The following is a 20,179-nucleotide window of genomic DNA, read 5'->3' as shown; positions in this document are numbered from 1 at the left end:
TTAGGTAGTTAAGAGTTTTGTTTAAGATTATAGCTCAAGAGCAGTAGAAAAAAGAAAATATATATGTTACACAAAGCCATTTTATTTCCACTCTTTTCCAAAATATTTCACCTAGAAACTGGTAGTACATAGGTATGCACTCAAAGACTCAGGGATAGAAGTGCATGAAGGAGGGAAAGGTTAAACATTGTATAAGATAAATCTTGCTAAGCTTTCTAGCCCAGTTACTTCGCAAATCCATGAACAGCTCAGCAAGTTGTTTCTAACACAGGGTCCCAGAATGAAACTTAACTAAATTAAGAAAAACAAACCTTTTCATAGAAATGACCTTTCTCTCCAAAACTGTTCCTACTCCACATACTGCAAATGAATGTCATATACTTATACGTACATAAGTAATGCGACACTGGGAAAAGACCAAGGGTCCATCGAGCCCAGCATCCTGTACACCTGGCAAGCTTCCCAAACGTACAAACATTCTATACATGTTATTCCCGGAAATGTGGATTTTTCCCAAGTCCATTTAGTAGCGGTTTATGGACTTGTCCTTTAGGAAACCGTCTAACCCCTTTTTAAACTCTGCCAAGTTAACCGCCTTCACCACGTTCTCTGGCAACGAATTCCAGAGTTTAATTACGCGTTGGGTGAAGAAACATTTTCTCCAATTTGTTTTAAATTTACTACACTGTAGTTTCATCGTATGCCCCCTAGTCCTAGTATTTTTGGAAAGCGTGAATAGACGCTTCACATCCACCTGTTCCACTCCACTCATTTTATATACCTCTATCATGTCTCCCCTCAGCCGTCTCTTCTCCAAGCTGAAAAGCCCTAGCCTCCTTAGTCTTTCTTCATAGGGAAGTCGTCCTATCCCCGCTATCATTTTAGTCGCCCTTCGCTGCACCTTTTCCAATTCCACTATATCTTCCTTGAGGTGCGGCGACCAGAATTGAACACAATACTCAAGGTGCGGTCGCACCATGGAGTGATATAATGGCATCGCTCTTATGCCTGAAAAAGAAAAAAAGTAGAGCAGCCATTCCAACCCAATCCTCAGGGCATATCTAATCCCATCTGGTTTACTGGCTATCCACAATGAATATTCACGAGTTAGATTTGCATACAGTTGAGGTTGGGAATGGCTGCTTTAGAAGAAAACTTTCACATTTTTTCCAAAATCTATTTTGGCTCCAAATCCCATTTTCATTCTGAAAATGTTGTTATTCCATGAAATCTCCAGTCCCTCAAAACCCACCAATCTATTCCTGGTGTTATCAAGTCTGTGAAAACAAATGCATAAAAAACAGCCACTGGGAGTGAGTAGGAATGTTTTACTGCAAACAGTTGCCTATGCAAGATTGGGTATTTCACTTTCTATACGTACACATTTTGGAAGGCGCACTCTTCTGTAGTTTAGTAAATGTTACACCACACATAAAGGAGGCTAAAGATAGTAGGATCTGTAGCTTACACTGACATACTAGCAAATCACTGGCATAGAACAGACTAATGTTTAAAAAAGCATGTGAGTGCAATTTTCAGTGTAACACTGAACCAAAATGGAATGTATCTTACCTTAGAAAAATCTGGTTTAACAGGAGGATTTTCCCTTAATTCTGATTCCGTATATTCATTATTAACATAATAGCCAACTCTAATGAATTCCTGACCTCGATAGGTGCATGTAATTAGCACAACTGTTACACCTACTGCATCTGCATCTGGGATAAGTGTTGCATTGGGGGCATCAGCCTAGAACGATAGAAAGAATGAAACTTTCATTCACCTATGAACAACTCAACTGGAAAATCTGATGTAGCACACACATTTCTTCTTGCCTGCTATTTTTTTTCCTTTAGACCCAAAGGATCAGATCAGAACTTGTGTGTTATACCTGTCTACCAGTAGGTGGAGATAACGATGGAGCTCTGCCATAAAAGCTACTGTGCAGCTGCTCTCACTCAGTATTTCAATGATAAAGCTGTGGAAAAGCATGCAGAATAGAACCCAAACCTCCTGCTTCCATCCCATAAAATACGCCAACATGAAGATCCAACAACATATGAAATATGTCTTGTTAAAATAGAGACGTAAAGTCACATTCTAAGAACCTGAATAAAATACCTAAAGTATGAGCAAGGGATAGCTTCTGGACTGATCTGTTGGACTAAAGGAAAGGAAATTATTAGCAGAAAAGAACTAATTTTTCCTTTTTCGTTCCACAGATCAGCCTAGAACTTGTGGGAGGTAGAAAAGCTGACCTCAAGATGGGAGTGGCTGGAGTCAGCCCTGCTGAAAGGACTGAAGCGCCAAAGGAAGCTTCTGTTCCCTGGCAGCAAAGAAAATGTATGACAAGATGACCATATGGCAGATCTACAAATTTCATCAAGAGAGATCGCCTGTGCTTTCGCCAAGGAGGTAGAGCATGCTCTCTTTGAACGGACCTTGAGGTCCAAAGGAGGCTGTTTTCCTGCATGATTGTAAGCTGATGTAATGGCCTCTTTCAGCTAACAAGCAATAGTGGCTTTAGAAGCATGCATTCCCTTTCTGGAAAATGAAAATTTGAAGATGGTCAGAGCAACGGAAATCATTGATGACCTCCAAATACAGCAAAAGAACTTTGTTTATGAAATAACCATAAGGAATCATAGTCTATCCCGTAATTTTTTCTACGGTAAACCAGCTGATTTAGGTGGAAGGAGGACACTACTTTTGGAAGAAAGGAAGAAGTTCAGATTGTAACCCCTGCTTCAGAGAAATGAAGGAAAGGATCTTTATAGGGAAAGGCTTGGAGTTCAGAGACTGTCTTGCTGACTCCATAGCCACAAGAAAGACTGCCTTTAGAGTAAAGTCCTTTATTGTTGCTTTTGTAGAGCTTTTGGAACAAGCTTAAAATTCTAATCTGAACAAATACACCTCCATGGGGCGTCAGCACCCAAGAAAAAGATCTAGGTGTCATTGTAGACAATACGCTGAAATCTTCTGCCCGGCGTGCAGCGGTGGTCAAAAAAGCAAACAGCATGCTAGGAATTATTAGGAAAGGGATGGCTCCTTCTGTCTTGCTGCGCCCTTTGCCTGGAATAGACTTCCTGAGCCCCTACGTCTTGCCCCATCCTTGACCATCTTTAAATCTAGATTGAAAGCCCACCTCTTTAACATTGCTTTTGACTCGTAACCACTTGTATCCACTCACCTCCACCTACCCTCCTCTCCTCTTTCCTCTACACATTAATTGATTTGTTTGCTTTATTTTTTGTCTACTAGATTGTAAGCTCTTTCTTCTATGTTTGTGCAGCACTGCGTACGCTTTGTAGCGCTATAGAAATGCTAAATAGTAGTAGTAAATAAGACCAAAAATACTCTAATGTCTCTGTATCGGTTCCATTGTACGACCTCACCTTGAGTATTACGGCGACCAGAATGGAACACATCTCAAAAAACATCTAGTGGAATTAGAAAAGGCTCAAAGAAGAGCAACCTAAAGGATTAAGGGGATGGAACTCCTCTCAAATGAGGAAAGGCTAAAGCGGTTGCCTCTTCAGCTTGGAAAAGAGATGGCTGAGGGGAAATATGATCGAGGTCTACAAAATCCTGAGTGGTGTAGAATGGGTAAAAGTGAATCTATTTTTTACTCTTTCAAAAAGTTCAAAGACTAGTGGGACACTCGATGAAGTTACATGGAAATACTTTTAAAACAGGAGGAAATATTTTTTCACTCAACGATTAGTTAAGCTCTGGAACCCATTACTGGAGGATGTGGTAACAGTGGTTAGTGTATTGGGTTTAAAAAGGTTTTGGACAAGTTGCTGGAAGAAAAGTCCATAGTCTGCTATTAACAGACATGGGGAAGCCACTGCTTACCCATGTTGCTACTTATTTGGGTTTCTGCCAGGTACTTGTGACCTGGATTGGCCACTATTGGAAACAGGATACTGGGCTAGAAGGGCCATTGGTTTGACTCAGTATGGCTATTCTTATGTTCTGAGATAGAAACTGCTGGGTGAGCAAAGATGAAATATGAGTGTGAGTGAGCCGTGCTGAAGGCTCAACAATGGCTGCCAATGAAAGAACCACGATCTTATCAAAACCTCCCTCCTTCTCTGAATGCTGTCTGGGGGAGCTAGGGCCTGGTAGAACCTTTGGGGGGGGGGGGGGTTCAGGACTAGAAGCAGTTCAAGTACCTATTGTATGCTGGCCTGATGCTGTTTGCCAGCTTCTAAGCCACAAATGGCATTTGATAGACTCTGCCAGTGTCACCATAAATAAAAAACGAAGCAGGCTACTCACCACACAGTATAAAAAGACTTGCTGAAACGCTGAAGTAAACAGTGTCCGAGTTAATTGATGCTGTCAGGATGCCTCAGCAGAGCCTGATATACACCCCCTTTTAAAGAGATAGTCACTAAGAAGCAGACAGCTCTTCTTTTTTTGGAGGCTGGAGAAATATAGCTGCAGATGGGGGGAGGGACGGCATCACCAGCTGTACACTCAGTGAGGCTAGGAATTAGAAACTTTAGCTCCTGCTTAACTAAGCCAGGAGCCAGCATCAGAATTCAGTCACAGAGATGCACAGGTTAGCTTCTACCACTTGCTAGAGATAGAAAAATATTGACTGACAGCAGCTACACAGTAGCCTTTATGGCATAGCTGTTGTTCTCTCTGTCTCCACCTGCTGGTAGAAGGCCATAACCCACAAGTTCTGGGACTGACCTGCGGGATGAAAAAGAAAGCATACTGTATAGAGTGGTCTCTCTTCATTACATTTCTTGTATGAGGGGTTGCAGTGAGGACTCCTCACTGAGGAAACAGACCTCAAAAATAATTCTTGCACAATGTGTTAAACAGCAGTCAAATTCTACCTTAAATCCTCCTCTTAATACATTCTGGGGTTTCCTGCATTTTAGATTGGTCGATAATACTGACTAGCCAATAGAAGTCCAAATGCAGTGCAAACATCTGCAACAACCTTTTAGGCATACACACCTAAGACAGTTTACAGGTATAATTGTTGCCACTTATCTGTATCATAATTTCTAATGAAAACATTCATCCTAGAATAAGTCTGCTGAGGTTTCTCAGCGTTTTTGATTCCAACACTCAACTTATAGGAAATAATTCTGTAACTGTGCCCCTATATCTAGGTGCCTACTTTCCTTTATAGAATACTAGCATAATAAGGGTGTGAACACTTAGGTCAGCTATAAAGATAGTAAAAATGCTTGCACCTAGTTTCAGGTGATATACACATAACGCGAGTTACAAGTGTAAATATGCCCATGCTCTATCCAGACTAGAGAGTTGCACAGGAACGGGGTGAATGGGACTCCTGCAGGGATCCCCTCCAGGCCCACTAGATGGACACAGGTCCTGCGGGGTGTCCTTCAGAAGTGTAGTGCATGGCCAGCCTACCTATCCTTTCCTTGTGCCTGGCATAATAGCACTAAAAAAATTAATGGATATAATAACATTGAAACCCCCATAAGCACTGTGAGGGGAAGTTATCAGAATGGGCTACTGTTAAGATGAATTATTTTACCACAAGCTGGGTTATTTTAGTACAGGGGATAGGCAGGAACAGGTGAAAATTCTGTCCCCATGCAACTTTCTAGTCCAGACCCTATTGAAGATATGTGCATAGTTACAGGCGCATTAGCATGTATGCACATGTATGGGTGTATTCTGAACATTTAGTGTGTGTAGATGGCATTATGTTGTGGGGTAATTATTATTATTTATTGCATTTGTATCCCACATTTTCCCACCTCTTTGCGGGTTCAGTGTGGCGTACAATAAGTTGTGAGTGATAGAAATACAATTTGTTACTACTTGGTTATGGAAACTGAAAGAGGCAGTATATAATAACAAGAAAGCATTTGGTATACCTTTTCTGTGAGTAGAGGTATGAGTGTGGTGAGATTACAGGGGATAAGAATTCAGAGTGGCTGTATTGATGCATTATTGAACAGTGGGTGTGGGTTTTATGTGTTTTGGTTCTTTCCATATATTTTCTCAAAAAGATGTATAATTCTATAATGTAGGCACTAAGCCTTGTTTAAGAAACAATATTAGGGCAAAAAGGCTTTCAGACAAGTAGCAGTTGCAAACTGGAATAAGTTGCTTGATGACTTGAGAAATTTGGACATCTACTGAAGATTTTCAGGCGGCTTTAAAGGCATCTTTTTGTGACAGATGAGGTTTAGGTATTTCTATGATTTGTATTGTGAAATTGTGGTATGTATTTGTATACTGTCTTGAATGGCTTCAGCCAAGGAGTGGGTTTATATAGGTTTTTTGGGTTTTGTTTTGTTTTTTAATAATAAAGCGTCATCTCTGCACACTGGCAAACAGCTTTTCTAGCTCAAATGTGGTCAGCACTTGCTGTTTATAATCCTAAGTGAGGAATGTGGGGCAGGTTTTCTGTTCGTACCTTGTTTGTACTTCAGTTCAACAGAATAGTTAGCAATCATTCTTTTCTCTGTATTTATAAGTACATAAACTAATTCATTCCAGAAAAAGTATTTTCTGTTTGTTGAAATCCATGGAGCATATGTAGGCAAAAAATATAAATAAAAACAAAACAAACAAAAAGAGCCTCCTTCCCTAACGGCTAACTCTTGCTGCCTTATATATTTATGTCAATTGGTATAGTGCTTGTGCCTTGTGTTCAAGAGTGCAAAGCTGACAAAAAAAAATCACATTCCTACTCATATGAGCATTTGAGTCTGACTACAATGATAAAAAAGGCATCAGTGTGCCAGGATGATATGATCTACACTAGCAAAGCACACATTCAAAGAAGCAATACGTGGGTGAGGAAGAGAGCAAACATTTCTTGGAAATGGTAATCCATTTTTAAATGACTATACCTGAAATACAAACATGTGCCTTCCTGCAGGAACAGGGCCCACTAGCACCGAGTCCAGGACTTGATCGTACTCTTCACTTTCAGCTGAGCCCACATAAATAATTTTCCACTCCAAATCTGGTGAGTTAAATGGGGAAAGTATTTTATTTATTTTAAAAAACTTATACTACACCTATAGGCCTAAGCTGATTATAATCAATACAGAGAGTAATAACACAAAACAAATTACAGCCCTGATCTATAAAATACATCTTCCAACTGACCTTCTACTAAAGTCAAAACAGGTACATTTATATTGCATGGAATGCTTACACAACAAATGCATTTTCAAATATTTCTTAAAATTTGTTTTGCCATTGCATAGCCATATCACTCCCAATGTGCATTCCACAGGAGCAGTCCTGCTAAAGAAAAGGCTGCAAACCTGGTTTCAGCATAGTGGACCCCCACATAACCCTTGAATTGATAGCCGCATAACCGACTCAGATCGCACTTGTCAGCCTGGATGGTAAAGGGATAAAATGTTTCATATGCCACTGAACAGCCAAGTATAAGGTCTGATGAATATTTTAAACTGCACTTGAAATTGGGTGACCAGTGCTGCTGCTTTAACACAGGAGTAATATGTACATATTTTGAAGCTCCTACAATCTTCCCAGCAGCTGCATTTTGGTTCATTTGCAGTACCTATACCTTGATGCTGTAAACCCCAGGTAAAGGGCACTGCAATAGTCTAGCCTTGACAAAAATAAGCTCTGAACCACTATTCTAAAATCACAATCCAATAACATAAGTTTTAATTTACTTAACGCAATTGAAAAAAGGAAGCTCGCACAACCTATGAGATATGATATTGCATAGTCAAGCCAGAGCCAACTGTCACCCCCAATGACTTTAGTTGACATTTCACTAGTAACAGTCCATCACCAATCTTCACAAAAATTCAGGCCAAGCAGTCTCTTCATCTCTCCCCGCTATCATGATCTCAGTTATCTGTACATTCAAAACAAGACTACTCCCTTTCATCCAACCTCCATCCATTCACTCAATCATACAGTTCCTCAAAGCCAACCTCTCAACAGTGGTTCCCAAACCTGGTTCTGGGAAAGAGATTTGCATACCAAGGAGGCAGGTCATGCAGATCTCTCTCATGAATATTTATTGTGGATATTCTGAAAACCTGACAGGCTAGGGTGCCTCCAGGACCAGGTTTGGGAACCATTGCTGTACAGGGAAAAAAATGAATATCGTCCACGTAAAATCAATACTGAATACTCAAATCTTCAAAAAACGGGCTTAATGAAGCCACATATATGTTAAAAAGGAAGCTGAATAAATGCTGGCCGCTGAGTGACTCCTTTATCCACAGAAACAAGAGATGATTCCACCACTTTTAACTTGAAAAAAAAAGTTTCAATAGAAGGGCCGCTTGATAACAGTGATCATAATATGATCGGTTTTGATATTGGCATTGAAGGAAGTGAAACTAGGAAATCAAGTACGCTAGCGTTTAACTATAGAAAAGGTGATTACGACAAAATGAGAAAAATGGTGAAAAAAAGACTGAAAGGAGCAGCTCGCAGAGTAAAAAACTTGCATCAGGCGTGGATGCTGTTTAAAAACACCATCCTGGAGGTTCAGGACAAATATATTCCACGTATTAGAAAAAAGGGAAAAAAGACTAAACGTCAGCCGGCGTGGCTAAACAGTAAGATAAAGGAAATCATTAGAGCCAAAAAACAATCCTTCAGAAAGTGGAGAAGAGAACCAACTGAAAGTAACAGGATAGATCATAAGGAATGCCAAGCCAAATGCAAAGCGGAGATAAGGAGGGCAAAAAAGGACTTTGAGAAGAAATTAGCGTTGGAAGCAAAAATACATAGTAAAAATTTTTTTAGATACATTAAAAGCAGGAAACCGGCCAAAGAGTCGGTTGGGCCGCTGGACGAAAATGGTGTTAAAGGGGCGATCAAGGAGGACAAAGCCGTAGCGGAGAAATTAAATGAATTCTTTGCTTCGGTCTTCACCAAGGAGGATTTGGGGGGGACACCGGTGCCGGAAAGAATATTTGAAGCGGGGGAGTCGGAGAAACTAAACAAATTCTCTGTAACCTTGGAGGATGTAATGGGTCAGTTCAGCATTTTTAGGTATAACTTGTCTGGAATGTTTTTACGTTTGGGGAGCGTGCCAGGTGCCCTTGACCTGGATTGGCCACTGTCGGTGACAGGATGCTGGGCTAGATGGACCTTTGGTCTTTCCCAGTATGGCACTACTTATGTACTTATGTAATTAAATACTACATCTCGTAGCCCACATTGATATAATCTGCGTAACAACAAATCAATATCTACTGTACTAAACGCAGTATCTTGTTCTTCACTGAATTTTATAGTTTGGGAGAAAAAATACAGTATTATTCTAGCTGATGAAAGCACTCAAATTGTAATAAATTTTGGCTAACAGGCCTAGTATAGTGTATGTACAAAACCTGTGGGTAAAAAATGCAGAATTAAAGAGCATACATGTTGTTCACAGACAGACTTCTAACCTCTCTAGCAAAGAGTACTTATGTACTCCCTAGAAGCTTTGTGCATATCCATTTTTCCCTTTCATGTTCGATGTATGTGGACCTTAAACTTAACAAATGTAAAGCTGAATCAGTTTTACCTCCTTAAATGCCCATACATAATATTCATCTGCCATTCGACTCACACAATATGAGAGTCACCAATTCTTCTTAAAGAAGGTACAAGTACAGAGAAGGTGACAGAAATGATAAAGGGAATGGGACGATTTTCCTGAGGAATGCCTAAAGCAGCTGGGGCTCTTCAGCTTGGAGAAGAGATGGCTGAGATATGATAGAGAGGAGATATGATAGAGGTTTATAAAATACTGAGTGGAGTGGGTAGATGTGAATCACTTTGTTTACTCTTTCAAAAAATACAAGGACAAGGGGTCACATAATGAAGCTACAAAGTAGTAAAGTTAAAACAAACCAGAGAAAATATTTCTTCACTCAGTGTGTAATAAAACTCTGGAATTCGTTCCCAGAGAATGTGGTAAACGTAATTAGCTTAAAAGGGTTTAAAAAAAGGCTTGGATACTTTCTTAAAAGAAAAGTCCATAAGCCGTTATTAGGATGGACTTGGGAAAATCCACTGCTTATGCCTAGGATAAGCAGCATAAAATCTGTTTTACTGTTCTGGGATCTTGCCAGGTACTTGTGACCTGGATTGGCCACTGTTGGAAACAGGACACTGGGCTTGATACTGTCCCAGTATGGCAACACTTATGTACTTAAGATGTCTTTCATCATATTATTTGCATCCGTATTTCACAGAAGTGTTTCAGAATTTATTGATGCATCCTAGCCTGGCTATTTTATGTATGACTGATGCACTTCCTATGCAAGGCCTCCTGTTTCCTGCAGCAGCTGTTTGAGCACACTTTAAGGTATAGCCCAGCCCATATTAAAACTGAGGAATCCTTCCCTCACAAGAGCTCCTCTATCACCTTTATAGAAATGGCATGCTATGCTGGGGCTCACATAGTGTGTTGGTATCATACCTCACTCAACACAGCATATTCATTATCAGTGGAGAGAGATGGAAGGAAAATTATGGAGAAGAAAATGAGCTGGGTTCCATAAGTTACAGAATAGACCCCAAAAAATGCCAAGGTAGCACAGATCAAGGCAGCAGCCATGAGGATAAGCTACCAATCATACTAACTGCTTCAACCTAGGCTAGTGCTAGAGCTAGGAATTTATTTGCAGCTCTCACAATGGATGTCTTAAGCTTCTACTGAATGGCATGCGACTAACTAACTCCTCTTACCTCTCTATATGTTAACTATCTCTCTGAACTCATGTGCAACTTTCTTTAAATTAGTCACCTTACTGTCTAACTCCTCTTACTCTTACCTATCATATGTTCCATCTTTGTTATACGCTACACTGTGAATTCAAATGTTCTATACGTATTGTGTTGTGATTATTTTTTATTTTATTAGGATTTATTTACCGCCTTTTTGAAGGAATTCGCTCAAGGCTGTGTACAGTAAGAATAAATCAAACATGAGCAACAGACAATTACAGCAGTAAAAATATCCAAATAATACAAAGTATGGCATAGTATACTACTTACAATGTCAACACAATCAGTAAGTTATTAGAAAAAATAATTTAGAAAACCAGTCCTCCAACTTAATAGTAGCAGAAATTTCATACCACTTGTAGGCTTCAGTACCCAGTGTAAAAGAGACATAGCTACTGTGTTCAGTAGTTACAAAACAGGTGAACTTTTAAAGTTGTCTGCAACAAACTAGTATTATAAGAGCCAGTTAACAAGCAGTTGCAATAGAAATATTCTATTATTTCCTTTTTCTCAAACTCAATGGACAACAGTGCATGTAACTAGTGCAAGCACAAGCTTAGATGATATTGCATTTTACAGAAATAAAAGAACCACAGAAGCTTTATAGCCAGCAGGCCTTCCTGTTTCTTTTCTAAAAAAAATACTTGTACTGAGAGTATTTCCTTGCATTCTGGTTTTTAACCAAGTAAGCATCAGTCAAAATATGAGGCACCTTTTGACTTGAAATATATAACCCAGAAACTTTGGATTATTCCTTGAATGTAAAAAAAACTTCAGTTCTGCAGTGCAGTCTGAATGGTTTTAATGCTGATTCATCTTAGCTTTGTATAAATAAATGTTTACTCTTCTCTGCCAACACACTCCTTTTTTCTAAACCACACGGAAAGGTATTTAATATATCCTGTACCACTACATCTCCTATCTGAGATGATTACTTTTAAAAAGATCAAGCCTTTACTAGTTATTTCCGCCTCTAATGATGTTATTAAAAGATTCAAATTTTACTTCTCAAACTGAAAGTTCTCTATGGTATGCTAATTTGGAATAACCCTCTAATAAAGATTGATAAGCCATTTGATTGGCCCCTTTGGCATAAGGAAAATAATTTATGGCTTATTTTTCAATTAATATCTAATGGGAAATTTAAATTATTTGCACAATTAGTAACAAAGTGAATGACGGCAGATAAAGACCTGTACGGTCCATCCAGTCTGCCCAACAAGATACTTTATATGTATACCCGAGTTTGATTTGTCCTTGCCTTTTTCAGGGCACAGAACGTAGAAGTCTGCCCAGCACTGTTCTTGTACTAAGTTCCGAAGCTAACGTCGAAGCCCCTTAAAATTTACACTCCAGCCCATCCCTATCTATTCAGTCACGACCAGGGCATAGACCGTAGAAGTCTGCCCAGCTCCCACTTTGTTTCCCAAGTACCAACATCGAAACCCAATCCCAGCTAAGATTCCGCTTTAACAAGAATGTTCCCTCCCTCTAATTTTTTTTTAACTGGCACAGACTACAAAAGGCTATATATACTTCAAACTAATTTAAATATGTTTTACTTCCTCCCCCCCCCCCCCCCCCCCTTTCAATCTCTCATTGTCTCTCACCATTATGGTAAATACTCCGCCTCAGTATTTTATAAAATATTTCAAACTCACTCTTAACAATCATGCTCTTCTTCACAATTCTAATGAACAATTGTCAGATAAACAATAGTCTCTTTTCTGGCTGTATGGCCCCAGACCTTCTCTCTCTCCCTCCATCACTCAGGGGTCCAAGGCCCTTTTTACTGCAGCAGGTAAAAAGATCCCAGACACACAGGGCCACGTGATAAGAGAACTCTTACCACATGGCCATGAGGCGGGGAGCCCTTACCGCCACCGAGGTGGTGATAAGGGCTCCCATGCTAATCCAGTGGTAACTGGGCAGCGCGTGGCAATGCCCAATTACCGCCGCACAAGCCATTTCCGGGGGGGTTCTTTTCCCCCCTGGAAATAGTGCGTGCTCAAGGCGGGACTGCTGCTGGCGGCTGCATTGAGCCGGCGGTAGTCCCGGAAGAGCGAGCGGTAAGCCCCCATTGGGTTTACCACCGCTTTGTAAAAGGGCCCCTCAATCTCTTTTCTTCCTTCAACATAGAGCCTTATGGTCCCCTATTAAATCGTTTAAAAGCAAATTGTCTCCTACCGATTTATGTTGGTCCTGTTCCAAACAAAAAGGATCACTTAAACAAATATTATTTGATTGTAATAATGTAAACACCTTTTGGATTGATATTTGGTTCAAAATACAGGAAATTATTGAGTTTACAGAACCCTTGGGTTTTAAACACATTATTTGGAAATCTCTTGTAATGTCTTATTCTCTCAGATGAAGAAGCCTCTCTGTTTGATTTTCTTATCTCCTTAGCTTTAAAATTGGTTATTCAACATTGGAAAGATAATTCTATTTTTTTATGGTGGAATACTGTATTATTGTTTAGGAAATATGACATTTCTCTAAAGTTCACTTCCCCAATTTGTAAGCGTAAGCATAAATGGCTTAAATTTGATCATTATTTATCTAAACACTCAGCAGTCTCCAGTGTACTGTAAGAATGTTTCCTCTCATCTGCTCATTTATCTTGTTTTACGCTTCATGTTTGAAGCACTTTGTTTCTCGTTGTATGCATACATAACATGTTAATAATGAATACAAATCAGCTCTATATGATTTTGTACTATTGTATTGTTAAATAACCTCAGTAAAGATGATTTTCAAACAAAAAAAAAAAAGCTACTGTAAAATTAGATTCCTAGTTCTAACTAGTAGTATAAATTGTCCCATAAACAAGTTTGCTTGAATATATGAAATGCCAAGGAATCTATAGGTAAGGAGGCCCTCTCAGTCCCAGAGCTGGTTCATCCAGAGCAGGGTTAAAGCAGAATATGGTGAAGTTGGCACTTCTTTGTTCTTGTGCAGTGGTTAACTGGTGGATATTGGTTTCTAGTGTATAGTTGTATAAACACAACAGATCAAAGCCGTTTTTTTTAACATGCCTGTTCAATAATTAAAAAGTGAAATTAAGATCTGACATAAATAGGTGTTATTTTGAGGCTATAGAGATAAGCCCTGTTAGTATGTAACTTTTTACCCTTCTTATTGTACAAACCTAGCTACTCATTTTACATCACTCACTTTATTTGGAATTACAAAAATACTATTCAAAATAGGCACAAATGTAAGAATGGTTGATTTATCTGTTGTTCCATTTTTAGTGTATTTCTCTACCTTCCTTATGAAATGTGAGTTCTTGTACAAATAGAGGATAAGTGTCTGGTCTGAGTAGATAGTAGATATTCTGAGCAAAAACAACCGTCTAAAACTAGAGAAAAACTGCACATTAGAACGTATGTATTCATTTATAGAAAAATTATAGGAGCAAGGAGGAACTTTTTTTTTTTTAATGGTAATTTCATTCTGCAGCAACAGTGGCCTTCATTTGCAAGCACTGAGCAATATGGAGGCCAGATATTTATATTTCCCTCCCAATTTAGGTATTGCATCCACGGATGTGGGGTAAAGGGCTCTCTCTAGAACTAGCAACTACACTACAGTAAAGTGTGGCATTAGGTGTTACTGTTCTATGATGATAGGGGAAGCTCCTCACACGCACCTCTTGCCCCCGGGGCTGTGCTGCCACTGCAGTATCCCACCTGGACCTGAGCCAGGAAGCAAAGGACGACCTGTCCCAGAAACCCCGATTTTTTGCATAACAAGAAGGCACTAACTGACCCCAACGAAAAACCTCTAACAATGTATCTACGGCAGAGTTGCTTGTTAAAATATTAGGTAATACAGTGTTTGACTTTAATGAACTCATTGTGTATGTTGGAGAAAGGCGCTGACAGGCTTAACAGCTGTGCTTGTGTTTTTATTCCCACTCGCCCACACACGTAGCCGCATGGTTGATGTTTCCATACAAAACAAATAACTTTGATTTTTATATTTTAAAACTAGCAGGTTGATACTAATTAGTGTCTGCTAATTAGGGGGAGTAATGAAAGGGGGGAAAACCCCAAGTAATCTAAGTTCTTTTCCGTGAACACGGATGAATGTTGTTTTTAAAAACAAACAAAACAGCAGAGCCTGCGCTGCCACCCGCTGTGGGAAGGCACGATTCAGCCAGCAGCGGGCCCTGGCAAAGTTTTCACTTCTTCAGTCCCCAAGGCTGGGAGCTCCGAGGGTGCTGTGCTCTGCCCAGCGAGGTACTCACCCTCTGACAAGTCTTCGATGCACTCAAACGTGATCTCAAACTGGAAAGGGTTGTAGAAGGGAGAGGGATTATCTAGCACCACTACGTTGTTCACCTGAACCTTTGCCATATTTTGAAAACGGTGATGAGAGGAGGGAAGTGGGGATGGGCTTGGGGAAAGGAGGGAGGGGGAAGGGTTAATAAGAGCACAATTGAGGCCAGGGAGCTGCTGCCGTGTGTGATTTTTACCAGATCCAGCGGTCGCTCAGACTTCCACAGCAGCTCACTAACAAACTTTATTATGATGATGCTTGGTTGTTTTCTTTCCAATTGCAGCGCCTGAGTTTTATTTCCGGCAGGGCGCTCCGCCCTCCCGGCGCGTGCCCCCGCACACACATACACACTCTCTATCTCTCTTTCCCTGCTCGCGGCTTTCTTACTTAAGTCCATTCTGCTCTGATCCCGCCACTTCCGGTCCCCATTGGCTGCTGGCAGAGCCAGGGTCGCCCCGCCCCTCACTCTGTGCCATAGCTTCGGCCCAGAGCAAGATGAGCTCCTCCAGGCAGGCTCAGCCGCGAATCCTACGGTGGAGCGCCAGCTGGTGGAGGACTGGCGTATAAACAGATCAAAGCCGTTTTTTTAACATGCCTGCTCAATAAAAGTAAAATTAAGATCTAACTGACACAAATAGGTGTTATTTTGAGGCTATAGGGATAAGCCCTGTTAGAACACGTTGTTCAGAGCTATCAATTTTACTTTAAATAAGGTGCAGTAATTGGTGTTTATTAGAATAGTCAACAGGTAGCGCTCTAGAAATGTTAAGTAGTAGTAGTAGTAGTTTAAGAGACATCCTATTGAAGACTCCTGAGGCAGGCCAGCGTGTGGAGTCTTTGGATGCTTTAATAAACTCCTTTTATGATGGACATAATCTAGATGCCCCTTTTTTGTCACCTTTGCTGTGTTGGACACATTAAAATGCAAACTAGACATATGCCCTAACAACCTGATAAAATTAGCCCCTCAACGATTCATAAAAGACCTCACAGAGCACCTGAACTACATGCTACAAAACGGACTCTTCCCAAAAGACCAAGGAAACATTTTACTCACCCCTCTACTCAAAGATGCAAAAAAAAGCACAAGCGACTTAACCAACTACCGACCAGTAGCATCTATCCCACTGTTAACCAAATTAACGGAAGGATTGGTGACCAATCAACTCACCGACTACCTAAATAAATTCTCCATACTACACAACTCCCAATCAGGATTCCGGTCTAACCACAGCACAGAAACAGTACTAGTCACTCTTATGGCTAAATTTAAACATTTGATCGCAACTGGCTCTAACATACTTCTACTACAATTCGATAAGTCCAGCGCTTTCAACATGGTTGATCATGGTTGAACACATCCTTGAATACTTTGGAATTGGAGGCAACGTCCTCAAGTGGTTCATAGGCTTCCTAACCACACGATCTTACCAAGTGATATCCAACTCTGCCACTTCAGACACATAGACACCTGAATGCGGAGTCCCACAAGGATCCCCCCTCTCACCGACTGTCTTCAACCTAATGATGACACTCTTGGTCAAAGTATTATCCAATCTAAACCTCAATCCATACATATACGCAGATGACGTAACAATCTAAATACTGTTTAAACAAGACTTACTGGAAATCACAAACGACATCAACCAAGGTTTCCAGATCATGCACACATGGGCCGATGCATTCCAGCTGAAAATGCAGAAAAAACGCAGTGCCTCATACTCACCTCACAACATAACAAGAACAAATTCACCACCATCAACACACCAAAACTATCCCTTCCCGTATCGGATACATTGAAAATTCTTGGAGTGACCCTCGACCAATATCTCACACTTGATAATCATGTGAAAAATACAACTAAAAAGATGTTCCATTCCATGTGGAAACTAAAAAGGATAAGACTATTCTTCCCAAGGACCATTTTTCAAAACCTGGTACAATCACTAGTGCTTAGTCACTTAGACTACTGCAATGCACTCTACGCAGATTGTAAAGAGCAAATCATCAAGAAACTGCAAACCACCCAGAATACCGCAGCCAGACTCATATACGGAAAAACAAAAATGAAAGTGCTAGGCCCCTAAGGGAGAAGCTACACTGGCTCCCACTTAAAGAACGTATCACGTTCAAGATATGTTCTTTAGTATATAAAATCATTCACGGAAGTGCCCCAGCCTACATGTCAGATCTAATAGACCTGCCGCCCAGGAACGCTAAAAGATCATCCCAAACATTCCTTAATCTGCACTTCCCCAGTTGTAAAGGCCTGAAATACAGACTAACGCATGCGTCAAACTTCTCCTACCTGAGCACACAGTTATGGAACAAACTACCGTGCAGCTTAAAAGCTACTTACGAACTAACCAGCTTTCGCAAATTCCTGAAGACTCACCTATTCAACAAGGCATGCCAACAAGATCAACAACTAGAAAAGTAACACAATGCAACCTTGCCTGTCAACAACAACAACCCTGCTTATTTCTACTTGCTTGAACTTCGATTTCGACTTCCTAACAGCATGTTTTTTTACTTATTCTCACTTGCTTAATCTTCAATGATGCTACTTTCCATTTAACACTAACTGGTATCTCCTAATCTACTATCTACTAACAACCACACATTGTAAGCCACATTGAGCCTGCAAAGAGGTGGGAAAATGTGGGATACAAATGCAATAAATAAATAAAATGAATCTGCATATATTTACAGCAATTTCAGAGCTTTAATCAGTTAGAATGTAAATGTGTAGGTTTTCAGCAGCAGCTACAATTATAGAAGAACTAGTAAAAAAGGCCCGTTTCCAACAGAAATGGGCACTAGCAAGGTTCCAGGGCCCCCTCCCTACCTCCCTCCCTCCCTCCGAGTTCCATGCCCCCCCTACCTGCCTCCCTCCCTCCGAGTTCCCTGCCTCCCTCCCGCCATGCCCCCCAACCTGCCTCCCTCCCTGTCCTCTGAGTTCCAGGGACCCCTCCATGTCCTCTGAGTTCCAGGCCCCCCCTCCCCTCCGAGTTACAGGCCCCTCCCCTTCGAGTTCCAGGACCGGCCCTCCCCTTCCAGGCCCCTCCACGCCCGGTCGAGTTCCAGGTCCCCCTCCCCCCTCTCTCGTTCCCAGCCCTCCGAGTTCCATTTACCCACTGCCGTCCGAGTTTCACAACCCCACGCCTCCCTCCCTCTCTGTCTGTGGCCTCCCAGTGGAAGCAGGACGTGTGCGGCTGCCCTATAAAACTTTTTACCTCGTGGACTGCTGGCAACAGTGAAGTGGAGCAAGCACGGCACGGCGCTTCAGACTGCCTTCGCTTTTGCCTTCTGTTTCAGCCTTCCTCTGGTCCCGCCCTAGTGCAGGATCCTAATGAGGGCGGGAGCAGAGACAGGGCTGAAACAGAAGGTGAAAGCGAAGGCAGTCTGAAGCGCCGTGCCATGCCTGCTCCACTTCACTGTTGCTGGCGGATCAGGAGGTAAAAAGTTTTAAAGAACACCCGGCAGGCACAGCTGAAACAGAAGCGAAAGCGAAGGCAGTCTGAAGCGTCGTGCCGTGCCTGCTCCACTTCACTGTTGCCAGCGGACCAGGAGGTAAAAAGTTTTAAAGAACAGCCAGCACTTAGCACTTACGAAGGGGAGGGGCTGCCGCACACGTCCTGCTTGCACTCAGAGGCCACAGAGAGAGAGGGAGGCGCGGGGCGGTGGAACTCGGAGGAGAGGGGGTCGTGGAAATCGGACGGCAGTTGAAGGAGGGAGGGAGGTAGGGGGGCATGGAACTCGGGGCGGTGGAACTCGCAGGCGAGGGGGGCCGTGGAACTTGGACAGGAATGGAAGGAGGGAGGGAGGGAGGTAAGGGGTCATGGAACTCGGGGGTCCGATTCTGTACTCACCTCTAGTGGCTGGTGCTGGCTTCCCTCCCCTCTCACTTCCCATTGGTCCGCCTTGTGATGTCATCCCCAGGGCGGACCAATGGGAACTGTGTTACGAACACAGGCATCCAGACAGAGGTGCAAATTATTATATAGAATGTATCCAGTGATTCAGATGTCAAGCAGAGTCCTGTTAAAAGACAGATCCTCAGAGTGCGGCCTTAAACACTGCACTCCTATTGTTGTGACTGCTGTTTTATTTATTTATTTACAAATTTAATAACCCGCAGCTTACAATGAAAACATACATAATACAAAAAAAAAACAATTAAAACTATATTAAAAACCATAAGATAAACAGAAACAAAATAAATTGCATAAAATAAAACAAAAAATGACTCCTCTGTTAATCCACTCTCTTCAGTTGGTTTTCTCTTCAATATCATGTAGATTTATCTTAAAACATGGTAACTCTATCCTACTCCATATGCTTGTTCAAATAACAGTGTCTTCAACCTTTTTTTTAAACTCTGCAGGTTCTGAGCCAATCTCAGATTCATTGGTAAAACATTCTATAGAACTAGGCCAATTACCTTAAAAATCAATTTTCTATACTCTTCTAGCTTAATGTATTGAACAGATGGAATTTCTACTTCAGCCTTGTTTGCAGATATCAAGGTTCATGAGGGTTAATAAATTCATACGGTCACCTCAATTAATGGGGAAACAGTTCCATTCAAGACTTTACAAACCAGCAACATAATCTTAAATTTAATTCTTTGATCAATAGGGAACCAGCGGAGTTGCTTTAACACAGGAGAAATGTGAGAGTAGAGTGAACAGCCCTGCAAGCACTCTTGTTACAGCATTTTGAGTTATCTAGAGAGGCCTAAGAGAATGTTTAGGCAAACCTATTAGCAGGCCATTATAGTAATCAAAGCATAGTATAATTATGCTTTGAATTACAGTTTGAACATTTGTAAAAGATAGCAAATCTCAGTCTCCTGATCCTTCTTAACTGTGTATCATCACTGAAAACAAAAAGCTCTGAAGACCTGCCTGAATCTGGTGGCGACTCCTGTCTGTTCGCATTGCTCATTGATACTGTTTGTTAACCAGCCTGGGGGAGGGAGAGATGGAAGAAGACAGATGCTGGAAATCATAAGGGGAAGAGGGAAAAAAAGGAAATCAAAAGGTAGGGGAGGGTATAAGGAAGGAGAGAGATCCTGGAAATAATGTGAGAGCAGAAGGAGTGAGATGCTGTAGTCCAGGGTAGAGGGGAAAGAGAAATGTTGAGAGGTATG

At 41.2% G+C, this 20,179-nt stretch overlaps 2 protein-coding genes across 5 annotated transcripts in view; one reads left to right on the top strand and one right to left on the bottom strand.

The window, feature by feature from the left end:
• The window catches only part of ASF1A (anti-silencing function 1A histone chaperone), a 29,088-nt gene extending 13,874 nt beyond the window's left edge, over window positions 1–15,214 (bottom strand). The window contains exons 1-3 of the mRNA XM_030198558.1: window positions 14,993–15,214; window positions 6,864–6,979; window positions 1,573–1,749 (exon numbers count right to left, since the gene is read on the bottom strand). Of these exons, the coding sequence (XP_030054418.1) occupies window positions 1,573–1,749; window positions 6,864–6,979; window positions 14,993–15,101 (402 nt within the window). The 5' untranslated portion in view covers window positions 15,102–15,214. The remainder of the gene's footprint in view (window positions 1–1,572; window positions 1,750–6,863; window positions 6,980–14,992) is intronic.
• MCM9 (minichromosome maintenance 9 homologous recombination repair factor) overlaps window positions 1–20,179 on the top strand; it is a 142,401-nt gene that overhangs the window by 80,267 nt on the left and 41,955 nt on the right. The window lies entirely within an intron of this gene.

The sequence above is a fragment of the Microcaecilia unicolor genome, chromosome 3 (assembly GCF_901765095.1).
Source record: "Microcaecilia unicolor chromosome 3, aMicUni1.1, whole genome shotgun sequence".
Lineage (NCBI taxonomy): Eukaryota > Metazoa > Chordata > Amphibia > Gymnophiona > Siphonopidae > Microcaecilia > Microcaecilia unicolor.
Note: the sequence above shows the minus strand (reverse complement) of the source record. Positions and strands in the feature narration are given on the sequence as shown.